General features: G+C 46.1%; 1 protein-coding gene across 3 annotated transcripts in view; it reads right to left on the bottom strand.

Annotated features, from left to right (window-relative positions):
- Positions 1–16538, bottom strand: part of PRP4K (pre-mRNA processing factor kinase PRP4K) — a 483201-nt gene that overhangs the window by 193203 nt on the left and 273460 nt on the right. For all 3 annotated transcript variants that reach the window (XR_013610604.1, XR_013610605.1, XM_078688044.1), the window contains exon 9: positions 16295–16442. Coding sequence is in view for 1 of the 3 variants with exons in the window: in XM_078688044.1 (XP_078544170.1) it covers positions 16295–16442 (148 nt within the window). In the remaining 2 variants the exon portion in view is untranslated. The remainder of the gene's footprint in view (positions 1–16294; positions 16443–16538) is intronic.

Below are 16538 nucleotides of genomic sequence, written 5' to 3'. Positions count from 1 at the left end.
AGACCTACCAATTGCTTAGCCTGTGGTTTCATATGTAAAGTTAATCTGTTAGTGACCTCAAGGAGTGAGACATCATCAGTCCCTGGTAAAGAACTATAAGGTGGAGATTTTGGTGCTCTGGCTAATATAGCACTCATATTTAATGGGGAAGTGGTATCTCTTCAAGGAGTAAGCTCCCTGGACCTTACTAGGAGACTCTCTTTCCCTCAAAGGAAGAGTGGTGTTTCTTTTCCCGCGTTGGTAAGTTGTGAAAGCTAGTACTTTTCTTTCTTTGTTCAAATTTAGTGAGGCGCTGGAATTGTACTAACATTGTTGAAATTAGAGTAGGAGGCATTCTGGAAGGAGGTGAACCCTCTTGAACTCTGGGTTGTAATGAATCATCCTTTGCTAATGGGATGAGCGAATTGAGGTTCTGGAGAAGGTGGGAGACTTGTAAGATACTCCTGCAGGATCGCACCTCCTCACTAAAGGTTGGCATCTCGCTACAGAGATCAGAGTGTAGTTCTCTCAGATGCCCCTGTCTTTGACAAATACCTGAACAAGATGAGGCGTCAGAAGCCAATGGCAAGTTCCTGACTTACTTGACATCAAATATCAAAAGTACCTGCTTCACCCTGAGGCATACATTCTCTCTGTCCGAGCTACCTACATTTTGCCAGATATAGATTTTCTCCCCTCATCATGGAGTGGGAATCGAGAAGACAATACACACGTGTTTGTTGTAGGAAATTTACCAAAGTGAGCCAACATGGAGAAAAGCATGACAGGAATAAAGTCAGGAAATAACACTTCTGTTTCTGGTGGAAAATGTAAGTTAACCTTAGAAAACGTTGAACAAAGCCAAAAACATTGGTAGTTTTCCATCCTATAAAAGTCTGCACTGTTTGAGGATCCTTCTATAGTAAATCCATAAAGAACTAAGGGCGGGATGTAGGTAATCCCAGATTACCGATTCTTAAATACCGAATCATACCGATTCTGTATTTAAGAACTGGCAATCGGGATGTAGGTAATTTTACCGATTTAATTACCGAATCGGTATGATTCGGTAATTACCGAATCGGTATTTACCGATTCGGTAATTGCCATTCAGGAGGCCCATAGGAATGAATGTCAATTACCGAATCGGTAAATACCGATTCGGTAAATGGAGGAAACATTGAAGGGTGGCAGGGTGTCAATTTGACACCCTGTTGCACCCCTCAATTGTGCATGGGTGCACATGTTGCAGACATACATGCCCTTAGGGCATGTATGTCTGCAACATGGCACTGTTTAAAAAGAAAAAAATGCTTTTTAAAGGGTTTTCATTATTTACCACCAACTTCTAGTTGGTGGTAAATAACGAATTCTTAAACCCCTGTAGCACTGATTACAGTGCTACCTACATGTCAAAATACAGATTCGGAATTTTACCGATTCGGTAAAATTACCGAATCTGTATTTTAACATGCCCCTACATCCCAAACTCCAAATACCGGTCGGTAAAGGCCGAAATCGGCCGTTACCGACCGGTATTTGCCTTCCTACATCTGGCCCTAACTGCCTTAGTTTCATGTCACTACAAGATTGGAAGTCTAGCAGCTTCTTGAATTCTTAAAGGTGTTGTGTCAAATACCAAAATGTGAGCCAGGCCACATTAGTTTGATAACCAAAACAAGTGTTAAAATGCACCAATTCATTTCATTTACTTTGATGATAGTCTACTGTTATCACATTTATGAGTCTTACACTAATTATACCTAGGTTCTATGAAGCTTAAAGACAATAGTTGGTTTCAAAGTGCAGACCATAGGGGATCTATGGGGAAACAAGTGCACAATTGGTGATAATCCTGGGACAATCAAGTGTGTGCTACAAGAGGAATTGAGCGGTCATGATAGTTTCATAAGGAATCTAGAAGTGGAATAAAAACAAAAGTCTAAAAATCCAAGTTGAAAATGTAATATTTTTTAATTGATTAGCATATTAAAATGTGTATAAATTAAGGTTAAGTCAGGTTTCCAATGCATTTTCCCATTAGACAGGAACAGTGACTAATGCTACGGGTGACAGGACCTGGAAATTATAAGAACTTTGTTCCATGCTTCTTGGATCCCAACATATCTGAGCAACCGCCTCATAAACGTTTCCATAAACAACAATATCCAGTCTGATTCTAAAAGTTTAAGAAGGTGGCTTTTGTAGCCAATAAAACTGAAAAGGCCAAATGTACACAACTCCATTGGAAAGAAGTTGTATCAGCAAACAGAGTAGATGCCCAAAACTGTGTTCACTAGAAGAAGCTCCCTGTATCTCGTTAACATTTAGTTTTTAAACAAAAGGCAGAGTCATGTTATTCATGGGCTTGGGTATGCCTTGCACAACACAAACTGTGGCTCCACTGGCACCAAAAAGGCCACTGGATATTTTGTAGAAGTTATTTTCCAATCCTCCATATTGAACAGGTTTCTGCTGTAGGAAGCTGGCTTTTTATGTTGTGTAACAAATTGAGGTATACTATGTAGAAAGTCCAGACGACCCTTTTTGTCTTACAGGGCTTAAATTAATAATCCCAAATGCTCTCTTTTATAGTAGAGTAGGAGAGCAGTTTAGGCTTATCTGAGGGTAGTGTTAAACATTTGTTGCATAACCAGAGTCAATAAATGAAAATCACATTCAAGAGGAAACGAGAGATCAATTTAGAAAAAAAAGAAATTAATATAATTTTAGACACTGTGATTATCGGAATCAGGTAAACACTTTCAACGTTATCAAATTTTACAGTAAAAACAGTAGTCAGGTTAGAGGCATGAGCCTCATAAGCAGTATTGTTATCCTTTGGGAGAAACATACACTGCATAGGTACACTCAAAGAGTTAACGAATATGCTACTTACCAGTATGCATCTGTTCTTGGCATGTAGGGCTGCTGACATTCATATCTATTGCATAGATTGCCGCCTAGTGTTGGGTCCGGATGATTGCACATTGTTGTCCTGGAAGAGTCTTCGAAGTATCACAAGATAGGTGGCTCCTCCCCTGGACTACAGTGCGCATGGGCATCGACTCCATCCCCAGATTGTTTTTAGCCATTGTGGCAAAGATGGAGTGTAACGCTGAGAGTGATGACCATGCTAAGAGTAATTGTAAGTGCTGCAGCCGCTACAGGCGCCGGGGAGGAGGGTGGGCGATATGAATGTCAGCAGCCCTACATGCCAAGAACAGATGCATACTGGTAAGTAGCATATTCGGTTCGAGGCATGTGGGCTGCTGAATTCATATCTATTGCATAGAATACATAGCAGTCCCTCCATTAGCGGCGGCTGCCTGTGCCAGCTGCAGCAGTTTGAAAAAGTGTTTTTAGAACAGCCTGCCCTACAGCTGCCTGCTGCTTGGAGTGCACATCTACACAGTAGTGTTTTGTAAATGTGTGTGGTGTAGACCATGTGGCTGCTCTACAAATGTCTTCTAAAGGAATATTGCCAAGGAAAGCCATGGAGGCCCCCAACTTGCGGGTGGAGTGGGCCCTTGGGGGGGATCGTTAAAGTGCGCTTTGCTTTCTGATAGCAAATTTGAATACACTTAACGATCCACCTGGCTATACTTCCTTTGGAAATGGGGTTGCCTTTGTGTTGAACTGAAAAGGCAACAAAGAGTTGTTTCGTCTTCCTAAAATCTTTGGTCCTATCAACGTAATACATTAAGGCTCTTTTGGCATCAAGAGTATGGAGCATTCTTTCTGCTACCGACTCAGGATTTTGGAAGAACACAGGCAGTTCAATAGTCTGATTGATATGGAACTGTGAAACCACCTTTGGAAGAAATTTAGAGTTAGTGCGCAGCACCACCCGGTTGGAGTGAATTTGTATAAATGGCTCTTGGATAGTTAGTGCCTGGAGTTCACTAACTCGTCGCAGTGACGTAATTGCTATCAGGAAAGCCACTTTCCATGTTAAGAACTGAATCTCCCATGAATGTAGAGGCTCAAAAGGTGGACCCATCAGTCTGGTGAGGACCACATTAAGGTTCCATTCAGGAGCTGGTGGGGTACTGGGAGGAATGACTCGTTTGAGTCCTTCTAGAAAGGCTTTAATGGCAGGCACTCTGAAAAGTGAGAGATGCTGCCTGTTTTGGAGATAAGCCGCTATGGCGGATAAATGTATCCGAATGGAAGCATATGCTAGATTGCATTTGTAAAGATGGAACAAATAACAAAAGATGTTGTGAGTAGATGCATCCAGCGGGATGATGTTGTGTTCTGCACAGTAAATGACAAACCGCTTCCATTTTTCTGCATAGCATGCTCTGGTGGTGGGCTTCCTCGCCTCCCGTATGATATCCATGAAGTCGGGAGGCAAGTTAAGGTAGCCAAATTCTAAGACCTCAGGAGCCAGATCGCCAGGTTGAGCTGTTGCGGATCTGGGTGCTGAATGTCGCCATGGCTCTGCGTCAAAAGCCTGGGAGTGAGGCGCAGCCTTTGATGCGGTACCACGGAAAGTTCTAGAAACGTGGTGTACTATGGTTGGCGTGCCCACGTTGGAGCAACCAGGATGAGCGTCATCGAGTGTTGCTTCAGCTCGCGTGCCACCAGCGGTATTAGAGGTGCTGGGGGAAAAGCGTACGCAAATTTGCCTGACCAGTTCATCCATATCGCATTGCCCTGCGACTGTGGGTGCGGGAACCTGGCGGCAAAGCTTTGGCATTTGGCGTTTTCCTTTGTGGCGAACAGGTCTATCTCTGGATGACCCCACTGCTGGAAGTACGTGTGGAGTACTGATGGATGTACCTCCCACTCGTGCATTTGGTGGCTGTACCTGCTGAGCATGTCTGCCATCTGATTGTCCTTGCCTGGGAGGTGCTCCGCCATGAGGAAGATGTTCCTTTGAATGGCCCACTTCCACATGCTCTGAGACAGATGAGACAACTGTGGAGAGTGTGTACCTCCCTGCTTCTGAATGTAGTACATTGCCGTCATGTTGTCCGTCTGGATCAACACGACCTTGTTGCACAGATGTACCTTGAATGCCTTTATCGCCATGAAGATTGCCATCAGCTCTAGGAGGTTGATGTGCATCTTCTTCTGCTGCGTTGTCCATAGTCCCTGCACCGTGTAGTGGAGTACATGAGCTCCCCATCCCTGGAGAGATGTGTCCGTTGTTAGGATGATTTGTGGCACAGGCTCCTGGAACGGTCGTCCCTTGCAAAGGTTGTGTGGATTCCACCAATGCAGAGAGTTGTATGCACGACCGGTTACCAACACTAGGTCCTTCAACTGTCCGTGAGCCTGAGTCCACTGATTGATAAGCACTCCTGAAGCGGACGCATATGTAGTCTCGCATGCGGGACTATGAAGATGCAGGAGGCCATCATGCCTATCAACTGCATGAACACTCGTGCCGGAAGCGAGTGTTGCGGTCTGAATTTTTGTATCAGCAATTGAATGCTGTTGATCCTCACTGAATTTGGCTGTGCTGTGGCTGCCAGAGTGTTTATTGTCGCGCCCAGATACTGCCGTATATGGGCGGGCTGAAAGTGTGATTTTGGGTAATTCAGTGAGAATCCCAGATCGTGAAGAAGGTGAATGGTGTGGGACATGTTGGCGGCGCACCGCTGGGCTGACTTTGCTTGGACAAGCCAGTCGTCCAGATAAGGGTAGACGTGAATGTTTTGTCTCCTGAGGTGTGCAGCCACTCTCGCCAGGCACTTTGTGAACACCCTGGGCGCTGTAGTCACTCCGAAAGGGAGGACTTTGAATTGGTAATGCTGATTCTGAATGGTGAATCTGAGGTATTTTCTGTGTGACGGATGTAGCGGAATGTGAAAATATGCATCCTTTAAATCTAATGTGGCGAGGAAATCTCCCTGATTGAGCAACGGAAGAACCTGCTGCAGTGTTAGCATGTGAAAGTGTTCTGATAGAATGTACTGGTTTAGGGGTCTGAGGTCCAGTATGGGCCTGAGGGACCCGTCCTTTTTTGGAATTAAGAAGTACAGGGAGTACACTCCTGTGCCTCTTTCGTCCACCGGCACGAGCTTGATTGCCCCTTTTTGCAGCATGACGAGTACCTCCTGCTGCAATAAGTGCAAATGCTCTGTGGACATAGGACGGTGTTTTGGTGGTATGTTGGGTGGAGTGGATGTTAACTCGAGACAATAACCGTACTAGATAAGCTTTCTGACCCACCTGTCTGTGGTGATGGATTTCCAGACCGGCAGGAACTGTTGGAGTCTCCCCCCGACCGGTGTTGGATGGTCGGGGGGCAGTGACAAGGCGTCACTGTTTGTTGGCGGCGGAGGATCGGGAGCTGTTGTTTCCACGACCTCTGCCCTTGGCGCTGTTTCCGCGATAGCCACCTCTATTTTGTTTGTTGTAGGTGGTTTGCCCGCCACCTTTATTGTACTGTGTTTGCTGGGACAGCTGGCCTCTGGAAACACCTCTATTGCCTGAGCGACGAAAAGAACCACCCCATAACTGCTGTGACTGGAGAGCCCCATAGACTTTGCAGTCTCAGTGTCCTTTTTGATCTTTTCCAGGGTGGTGTCCACCTCAGGTCCAAATAAGGGATCGGGGTTTACAGGCTGATTAAGGATGGTGGTTTGTATCTCTGGCTTGAACCCGGAGATTCTGAGCCAGGCCTGTCGCCGCAACATCACACTGGTGTTAATGGCCCTGGCCGCGGTGTCTGCTGCGTCCAGTGCACACTTAATAGAAGCATTTGAGATGAGTTTCCCTTCCTGTATGAGCATCTCTGCTGCCTCTTTATATTCATCTGGCAAGTGTTGTAACAGGGTCTCAAGTGTATCGTAATGTGCCCTGTCATATCTGGCTAAGAGTGCCTGAGTGTTTGAAATGTGCCAGATATTGGCCGCTTGAGCCGCCACCCTTTTCCCCGATGCTTCCAGCACCTTAGATTCTTTGTCAGATGGAGGAGCATCACCAGTAGTTTGTGAGTTTGCCCTCTTCCGGGCATTGGAAACAACCAGAGAGTCCAACGGCAACTGGCCCTTGATGTATGTAGGGTCCCCAGGCACCGGCTTGTACTTCTTCTCAATTCTGGGATTTATAACCCTGGCCCTCGTGGGTTCTTTATAAATTTCTCCAGCATGTTTTAAGACACCCTTTAGCATTGGCAGAGTCTTTACTGTCCTCTCAGAGGTGGAAAATGTGTCAAACAAAAAATCCACCTCAATAGGGTCAGCATGGAGCTGGACATCATGATTCTTGGCTGCCCTTTCAATAAGCGCATTAAATGCCGCTGAGTCCTCAGTAGGCGATGTTTTCACGTTACACACTTGAGTGTCTGGGGCTGTTTGTGGATCCCCTGGGTCAGCAGCATCTGCCCATGTGTCATGTTGATCCTCAGGATCAGTGTCGGCAGGGAAGTTGTACTCATCATAGTCATCTTCCCCAGCCTCCACATCTGAGTAAGTGGGCGAGATAGGAGCAGTGTCCTGTCCACGTGGAGCTATCAGTTCTACAAGAACGGGTGAATCCATGGAATCCTTCTTCTTTTTCAATGGGATTTTGTAGGACTCCATAGGCTGTGCCGGGGCAATCTTTCGCTTGTAAATAGAAAGTTTACCCGTGTGGGCGTCGATGAATTGTTCCGACTTCTCCTCAAGCAGGGGTTGTCGATGCTCCGTTCTCACAACCTTAGGTGTAGGCTTCGGCCCCGCGGACATCTTCATGGACGCCTCGACGACCGGTTTAGGTGCGAAGGCCTTCGCACCACTTTCGGTGGCAGCGTGAACTGAATTGGCGCCTGTGCCTTTTGAGGTTTGGTGGCAGTCTTCGGCGTGGAAGTATCCTTCGGTCCGACAGCTTTCTCCTTAATGCGTTTTAATGACTCCGACACTTGCTTTGAGAAGGAGGCGGATGGCTGCGTCGACTCGACAGGTCCCTTTGAGCCACCACCATGTGCGGACTCGAGGGTCGTATTGCTCTTGGCCTTGTCCGGCCGAGGCGCAGGATCGACAACTTTTGTAGCTCCGAGTCCTTTGTCTGTGTCGACGGCCCTCGGTGCCGATTTCTTCGGGTCGACTGCCTTGACAAGTGCTTTCGGTGTCCCAGTCTTCGGCTCGACACCCTTGAGCGACTTCACCGGGTCGATAACCTTTTTAGACTGCGTCGGCGCCGATAGGTCAGAACACTTCGAGCCGACCAAGGCAACACACACTTTCGGTTTCAATGGTGCCTCTAGTGCTTTCGGTTGTGTAGTCACCGAAGCTTTCCCTTTCGGTTTCGATTTTACCATTTGTGGCTCGTTAGAAGTGTCCGTAGCCGGGCCCGGAGGCGAGACTGTAGAACCCAGTGTAAGATCTTGGGTAAGGCCATGCGGCGATCCCTCAACCTGAGCCGTATGAATTGTTTCATCGGGCATAGCTCCTCGCTTGAGCTATATTCCATGGCCCCATAGGCCCCATCGTCGTCTCCTACCTCGTCGACGACTTCTTCAGCATAGAGCATTTCTACATCTGCGTGGTAGTTGGAGTCGATCTCCGCTGCCGGATTAGACATCGGCTCTTGATCTTCCTGCTCGTCTGCCTCTTCTTTCTCGGTATCGAAAATGTTCACCGGGTCAGGTGCCGTCTGCTGGGCCTCCTGGCGCGCCGAAGTCGAATCGTCTTCTTGGAGCGGAAACGAGAACAAGCCATAAAGCTTGCCTCATCGTGATCCGGCGACAGGCACTTGTTGCACACCGGGTGGACGTCGATGTGAGGATACTTCGAGTTGCACACGGGGCACCTCTTGAACGGGCTCCGTTCCATGATGTCTCGTCGAATAAGGTCTCTAGCGTCGACCGGGCCTTCAGCGCCGAAGAGCCACGCGACTCCTCTGGATGTCCGACTCGGGAACTGCGCTGGAACAGAACAGGACACCGATCGCAAGACAATACCGACGATATAGTAAGCCTTTGGGCCAAAAGAAAAGTTTCTATAGGTTCCGAACTTGAGTGACAAAATATGCATCCGAACCCAATGGCGGAAAAAAATAATCTGGGGATGGAGTCGATGCCCATGCGCACTGTAGTCCAGGGGAGGAGCCACCTATCTCGTGATACTTCGAAGACTCTTCCAGGACAACAATGTGCAATCATCCGGACCCAACACTAGGCGGCAATCGATGCAATAGATATGAATTCAGCAGCCCACATGCCTCGAACAGAATTGTTCTCCTGGACTTAAGGTAAGTAGGGGCCAAGGTCCAAGAAAGAACCAAGAGTTCAAGTTTACCTGCTCTAGGGTGCACAGGTCTAGAGACGCTTTACATAGCGGTAGCCTCGAACACTGCCCGTTAAAATCAATAGGAAAAGCACATGTAAGAAAAAAATGCTGCAAGGGGTGAAAAAAGGACCAGTTCGGCAGAACCAAAGGGGGTCTCGGACCCCTGATGGTCCCAAGGCCACAGAGACACTGTCGTTTTACATGAGTCCCGGGCTGGGGAGTTCGGATGCAGAGGTTTTACTTTCTGGTGAGTCTGTAAGTTAGAGGCTCTCACAGTTCTCAGTGTTTCTGCAGAAGAGGGAAATGAGACACAGCAGACCACTCTTTATATCTGGACTCTCGGAAACCCCTGAACGTGTAGGTAAGTTTTAGCAGTGGTGGTGTTCGGACTGAATGGAAACAAGCCCTAGTGCTTACAACGGACTCCGGCACCTACGATATTTGTACAGGGTGGCTCCTGGGTGTCCTGGCGTCTTGACAGGCAGATGGATCTGACTTCCTCGAGCGCGAAGACCTCCACCCGGGGTGCTGCTCCCTCAGTGGGTCAGAGGGTCAACAGACCGGTGTACCAGGCAACTGCACCCAGTACCTGCTGTTGCAGTGGAGTGGCTCATCCACTTCAAGAGAGATATATTATATGCAGTGACTTTAGCATGGCACCGCACAGTGAGGGTGCTATGTCGTGTTTTCACACATGGTTTGCCCCATGTCAAGCAGACTTCAATGGCAGCCTGTATGCAATTTTTGTGGGGGTCCCTTAGGATGGCATAAAACATGCTGCAGCCCTTATGGACATTCTTAAGTACCCATGCTCTAGGTACCAGTGGTACCATTTACTACAGAATTACAGTGGTGCTAAAATGTGTGGCACTTGTATCACAATTAGACCATTTTACTTTGTCTTTAGGGAAAAATGACTGCCATTGGAACATGGTTAGCAGGGACCCAGTGCATACCAGTCGAACAAAATCAGTACCAGTGGCAAAATGTGGGGGTGACCATGACAAAAAGGGGCCCTTTCCTACATATGCAACCAGTGAAAAGGAGGAACAACAGGAATAATACAATTTTGAATTAGTTAGGCAGTTATTGAACGGCACTAGTTAAATTAGGTGACATTTTCGTCCAAAGCAATCAGTAAGATCTTCAGTGCTTTATTTGCTCCAACTGTACTTCATACTGTTGTCCTCAAGCGTGACCACTTTCTTCCCCACAGTCTTATCTCATCAGGCTTTCAGATATTCTACTCTCCCAGCTCATCAATCTCGGTCCTGTTGTGACCCCTGCCACTCCACATTCTAAAAGTTGTTTTCGTATGCATTTAGACATTAGTCAAGGTACATTTGGGTACCAATGATTCACTGCAACCACCCAAACCACTGTGTAGTAAAAGGAAAATGCTACTTACCAGTATGCATCTGTTCTTGGCATGTAGAGCTGCAGTCTCACACAGAGCATTAGCTCTTGGGCTCGGATGATTGTATGTTGTGGTCGTCTTGGAAGAAGTCTTTGTCTAGTCACAAGATAGGTGACTCCTTCTTTGTACGACAGTGCGCATGGGCATCGTCTCCATCTTTAGATTGCTTTTCGCCATGATGGGAAATGATGGAGTTAGAAGAAAGAAAAAAGAGACGTCTATGTGTGTATATCTAATTAAGATGGAACTTGAACAGATACAGGTCCCGGGGAAGCGGGTGGGCGTGTGAGACTCTGCAGCTCTACATGCCAAGAACAGATGCATACTGGTAAGTAGAATTTGCTGTTCGAGGCATATGAGCTGCAAATCTCACACTGAACATAGATTATATAGCAGTATCTCCCGTAGCGGTGGTCGCCTGTATCTGTTGCAGTAGTCTGAAATAAGAGTTTTGAGGACAGCTTGGCCTACGGCAGCTTGCTGCTTGGCTTGCACATCAACACAGTAGTGTTTGGTGAAAGTATGTGCTGTAGACAATGTTGCTGCTTTGCATATGTCTTCTAGAGGAATGTTCCCTAAGAAAGCCATAGAGGCTCCTAGTTTGCGTGTGGAGTGCGCCCTAGGAGGAATTGTTAGTGTACGCTTTGCTTTTTGATAGCATATTTGAATGCATTTGACAATCTACCTGGCAACTCCCGCTTTAGAGATGGGGTTGCCTTTATGTGGTGGAGAGAAAGCTACAAACAATTGTTTTGTTTTACGAAATGCTTTGGTTCTATCAATGTAATAGAGAAGAGCTCTTTTAACGTCTAGGGTGTGTAGAGCTCTTTTTGCCACAGAGTCTGGGTTTTGGAAAAACACCGGTAACTCTACAGATTGGTTTAAATGGAACGGGGTAATGACTTTTGGAAGGAATTTAGAATTTGTTCTAAGAACCACTTTATTATGGTGTAATTGTAAAAATGGTTCTTGTATAGTGAAAGCCTGAATCTCACTAACTCTCCTAAGAGGTAATAGCTACAAGAAAAGCTGTTTTCCATGTGAGGAATTGCAGTTCACATTTGTGTAAAGGTTCAAAAGGGGGTCCGATGAGCCTGGTAAGAACAATATTTAGGTTCCACACTGGAAAGGGTGGTAACCTGGGCGGAATGATTCTTTTTAATCCTTCCATAAATGCTTTAATAGCAGGCACTCTGAATAAAGACAGATGTTGTCTATTTTGTAAGTATGCTGCCATTGCTGCAAGATGTAGGCATATAGATGAATATGTCAAGTTACATCTTTGTAAATGTAGAAGATAGCAAATAATATTTTGGATGGAAGCATCTAGGGGATCAATTTGGTTATTGTTGCAGTAAATGGCGAATCTTTTCCATTTAGCAGCATAGCAAGCTCTAGTAGTAGGTCTCCTGGCTTCTTTAATGATATTCATACAGTCTGGTGGTAGGTTAAGGTAACCAAACTCTAAGACTTCAGGAGAAAGATCGCCAGATTCAGTTTGTTTGAATCTGGATGTCGGATTTCTCCATGGTTCTGCGTTCGCATGGATGGTGTTAGACGTAGTTTTTGGTGTGGAACTAGGGATAGTTCTAGCAGTATTGTGTACCACGGTTGGCGTGCCCATGTGGGAGCTACTAAAATCAGTTTGAGCGACTGTTGTCGTAGCTTGTGCATTATTAGTGGTATTAGTGGTAGTGGCAGAAAAGCGTACGCAAATCTGCCTGACCAGTTCATCCATATCGCGTTGCCCTTTGACAGCGGGTGTGGAAACCTGGCGGCGAAGGTTGGGCATTTTGCGTTCGTGTGTGGCAAACAGATCTATGTCTGGATGACCCCACTTGTGAAAGAATGGTAGAAGATCTTGCGGATGTAGTTCCCATTCGTGAATCTGCTGTGTCTGTCGACTTAACAGATCTGCTATCTGATTGCGAACTCCTGGAAGGCGTTCTGCTAACAGATATATGTTTTGTGGAATGGCCCATCTCCAAATGTTCTGTGCAAGCTGGGACAGTTGTATAGAGTAAATCCCCTCTGTTTTTTGTATATAGTACATGGCTGTCATGCTGTCCGTCCGGATTAATACAGTATTGTTTTGTACTTGGAAAGTTTTGGGCGCTAGGAATATTGCTAGCAGCTCCAGGTGGTTGATATGGAGTGCTTTTTGTTGAGTGGTCCATTGCCTTCGAGTTGTATGTTTAAGAGATGGGCTCCCCATCCTGTGAGAGATGCATCTGCTGTAAGTATTATTTGTGGAACAGGTTCGAGGAACGGCCGCCCTTTTGTCAAGTTTTTGGTGTTGAACCACTGCAGAGAGCGATGTGTGCGGCTGCCCACAAACACCAGGTCTGTAAGTTGTCCTTGAGCCTGGTACCACTGTTGTGCTAGACATTCTTGTAACGGACGCATTTGCAGTCTTGCATACGGTACAATAAAAATGCAAGATGCCATCATGCCTATTAGTCTCATGAACACTCTGGCTGGGAGAGTGTTGATGTTGAAATTTTGTGACTAAGGCTTGAATGCTCTATATCCTTGCTGGGCTGGGATACGCTAGAGCTGTAGAAGTGTTTATTGTAGCCCCTAGATATTGATGTACATGAGAGGGCTGCAGATGAGACTTGGTGTAGTTGATTGTGAACTCTAAGTCGTGCAATGTTTGAATTGTCTGATATGTGTGTTGGACACACTGATTGAATGACTTGGCTTTTATGAGCCAATCGTCTAGATATGGGAAGACATGAATGTGTTATCTTCCGAGAAGTGCTGCTACTACTGCTAGGCACTTTGTGAACACTCTTGGTGCAGTTGTGACCCCGAATGGAAGGACTTTGAACTGATAATGCTGTTCTTCTAGTACAAACCTTAGATACTTCCTGTGAGAAGGATGTATAGGAATGTGGAAGTAGTCGTCCTTTAGATCTAGTGTTGTAAGGAAGTCACCTTGTTGCAGCAATGGGAGCACTTGTTGTAAAATGATCATATGAAAATTATCAGAGTGTATATAGCGATTGAGGGGCCTGAGGTTGAGAATTGGTCCTAAGTGTCCCGTCCTTTTTGGGTATTAGGAAATACAGCGAGTAGACCCCTGTTCTTTGATGTTGTAAAGGAACTATTTCTATTGCGTTTTTCTGAAGAAGTGATAGAACTTCTTGTTTGAGCAGCGTAAGATGTTCTGTAAACATTGAACGCTGCTTGGGTGGTATATGTGATGGGGTAGCTGTAAGTTTGAGGCAACAGGATAATTTGTCTTACCCACTTGTCTGTTGTGATGGAATTCCAGACAGGTAGGAACTGTGTTAGTCTGCCCCCTACACGAGTGGAATGCTGTTGGGGCAGCAGAGAAAAGTCACTTTTTGTGGTGGAAGAGGTTCGATTATTGTTATTCACTCGACCTCTTCCCTTATTGTTGTTGCCTCTATAGCCTCCTCTAAAATATCCTTTACTGAGGATGTTTGTGTATTGGATTTAAAGGAAGCTGAATTGTCTGCTCCAGCTTGCTTGGAGCCTCCTCTATAGAAGGAGCGACGAAAGGAGCCACGAAAGGAGCCTCTAGCTTGGGTGGATTGTAGAGCACCCATAGGTGTGGCTGTATCGGTGTCCTTTTTTCAATTTTGCAAGTGTTGTGTCTACCTCTGGTCCAAACAGTTGTTTTTGGTTGAAAGGCTGATTTAAGATGGTAGTTTGCACTTCCTGCGTAAATCCTGAAATGCGTAGCCAAAATGACATCTAGGTAGGACACTAGTGTTTATAGCTCTAGATGCAGTGTCTGCTACATCAAGTGCACACTTGATTGAGGCATTTGAATTTAACTTGCCTTCTTGTATAAGGTCGTTTGCTTGCGCTTTATATTGATCAGGTAGATGTTGTAATAGTGTTTCTAACTGATCATAGTGAGCCCTGTCATATCTTGCAAGGAGGGCTTGTGTGTTAGCTATACTCCATGTATTGCTAGCCTGAGCAGCTATGCTTTTTCCTGAAGCATCTATCACCTTAGATTCTTTATCAGGGGGTGGTGCTTCACCTGATGCCTGCGAGTTAGCTCTTTTTCTAGCATTTGACACGACTTGGGAATCTAAGGGTAGTTGTCCTTTAATGTAGGCAGAATCCCCAGGAGCAGGCCTGTACTTCTTTTCTATTCTTGGGTTTAGAATCCTAGCACGTACAGGATCTTTAAATACTTCTGGAGCATGTGAAATGTTAAGAGGAAGGGGAGATGAAGGAGAAGGAATTACAGGAGAAGAAGGGTGCACAGGAGATGTGGCAGAGTCCTTCTTGTTGACAGGCACTGCAGGTGTAGGTGCTGTGTCTGACTTCCTCTTCCTGTGTGGTGTAGTGGATATATGACTAGTCTTTGGGTCAATGTAGATCTTCTTTTGTAGAGGATCAGGTTGGAAAAGGTCTTCTCCTTGCAGAACCGCTGCCAGAGCCGATTTTTTCAGTTTGGGCGTGGTTGTTGCTTGTCTTTAGCATTAGGAGCTGTGATAGGGTCCTTTGACGTAGTTTTTGGCACCAAAGGTATTGTCTTCGGAGTCAAAGGCTGTTTCGAGAACTTGAGCGCATCGGAATCAGGCCTTGTATGTCTTGGTACTAAAGATATTGGCTTCGGAGTGGAAGCTTGTTTCGTAGGCTTCGAGGCGTCCGAAGCAGGCTTCATAGTTTTGTCTGTAGAAGTCGACGGTTTCGGAACCGGGGCTTCTTTCGGTGCCACGGGGGCTGGTGGGATCGGCACATGAGGTTTGCTCGGTATCGAGCTACCAGAAGGCTTGAGTATTTTCTTCGGAGCCGGGCTCGATGGCGGGGCTTTCGAAGTGTTCTTTCGGTCTCGACTGGGTCCTGGAGGCGGAGTGTTGACCTTGGACTTCGATTTCGGTGCTGGGTATGGGGTAGGGGCAGTAGTACTCACGCGTTGACCATCGGAGTCGTCTGCCCCAGATACGATTTGGAGATCGTCTGAATCTTCTTCTGGAACGAGCGGAGCTTCTTCGGCGAAGATATCCACCGGTTCTGAGCCGATTTCTGCATGTGGTGTCGACGGGCCCTCCGATCTAGAATCATCTTTTTTGATCGAAAGGATGCACAGGCTGTACAGCTTGACTCTTCGTGTTCTGGCAATAAGCACAGGTTACAGACCTCGTGATGGTCACTGAGTGGAAACTTTGCGCCACTCTCGGGACATCTTTTGAATGGCGTCCTTTCCATGAGTTGTAGGCCTCACGGCGTGGATAGGCCAAAGGCCCGCGTTGACAACCGGAATCGAACAGATGAAGTCGAAACGATGTTTGTTGATATCGGAAGTCGTTTGTAAAGTTTTTTCCGCGTCCAACTACCATTATAAGTAGATGTCGAACCGGAGCGGAAAAGTTACATCCGAACCCAGTGGCAGAAAAAAACAATTTAAGAATGGAGCCGATGCCCATGCGCACTGTCGTCCAAAGGAGGAGTCGCCTATCTCGTGACTAGACAAAGACTTCTTCCAAGACGACAACAACAACATGCAATCATCCGAGCCTAACACCAGGTGGCAATATAATGCTCAGTGTGAGATCTGCAGCTCATATGCCTCGAACATGAGGTAACCTTTGAACAAACCACAGTCAAAGTAAAGATGAGGAAGCTTCAAATATGGATGCTATTAGATGAAAAGTGATATCTCTGAAGAGCATCAACTTACATAAGTTCATTGTTCCTGATGATCTTAACTGCTACTTCTTGATTTGCTCTGGCCATATCTCTGGCTCGCACAACATTACTGAAGACACCTTGGCCGGTGTAACCATACACATTGTACCGTTTATCTAAAATTTCACCAATGTTCACACCTTAAAAGAAAACAAAGGGAAGTGAAAGTTAAAAAAGTTCAATACATTTAGTGACAATTTTATAAAATCCATTGCTATGCTGTACAACTTTTATTG

Source organism: Lissotriton helveticus, chromosome 4_1 (assembly GCF_964261635.1).
Source record: "Lissotriton helveticus chromosome 4_1, aLisHel1.1, whole genome shotgun sequence".
In the NCBI taxonomy this organism is placed as follows: Eukaryota; Metazoa; Chordata; class Amphibia; order Caudata; family Salamandridae; genus Lissotriton; species Lissotriton helveticus.
Note: the sequence above shows the minus strand (reverse complement) of the source record. Positions and strands in the feature narration are given on the sequence as shown.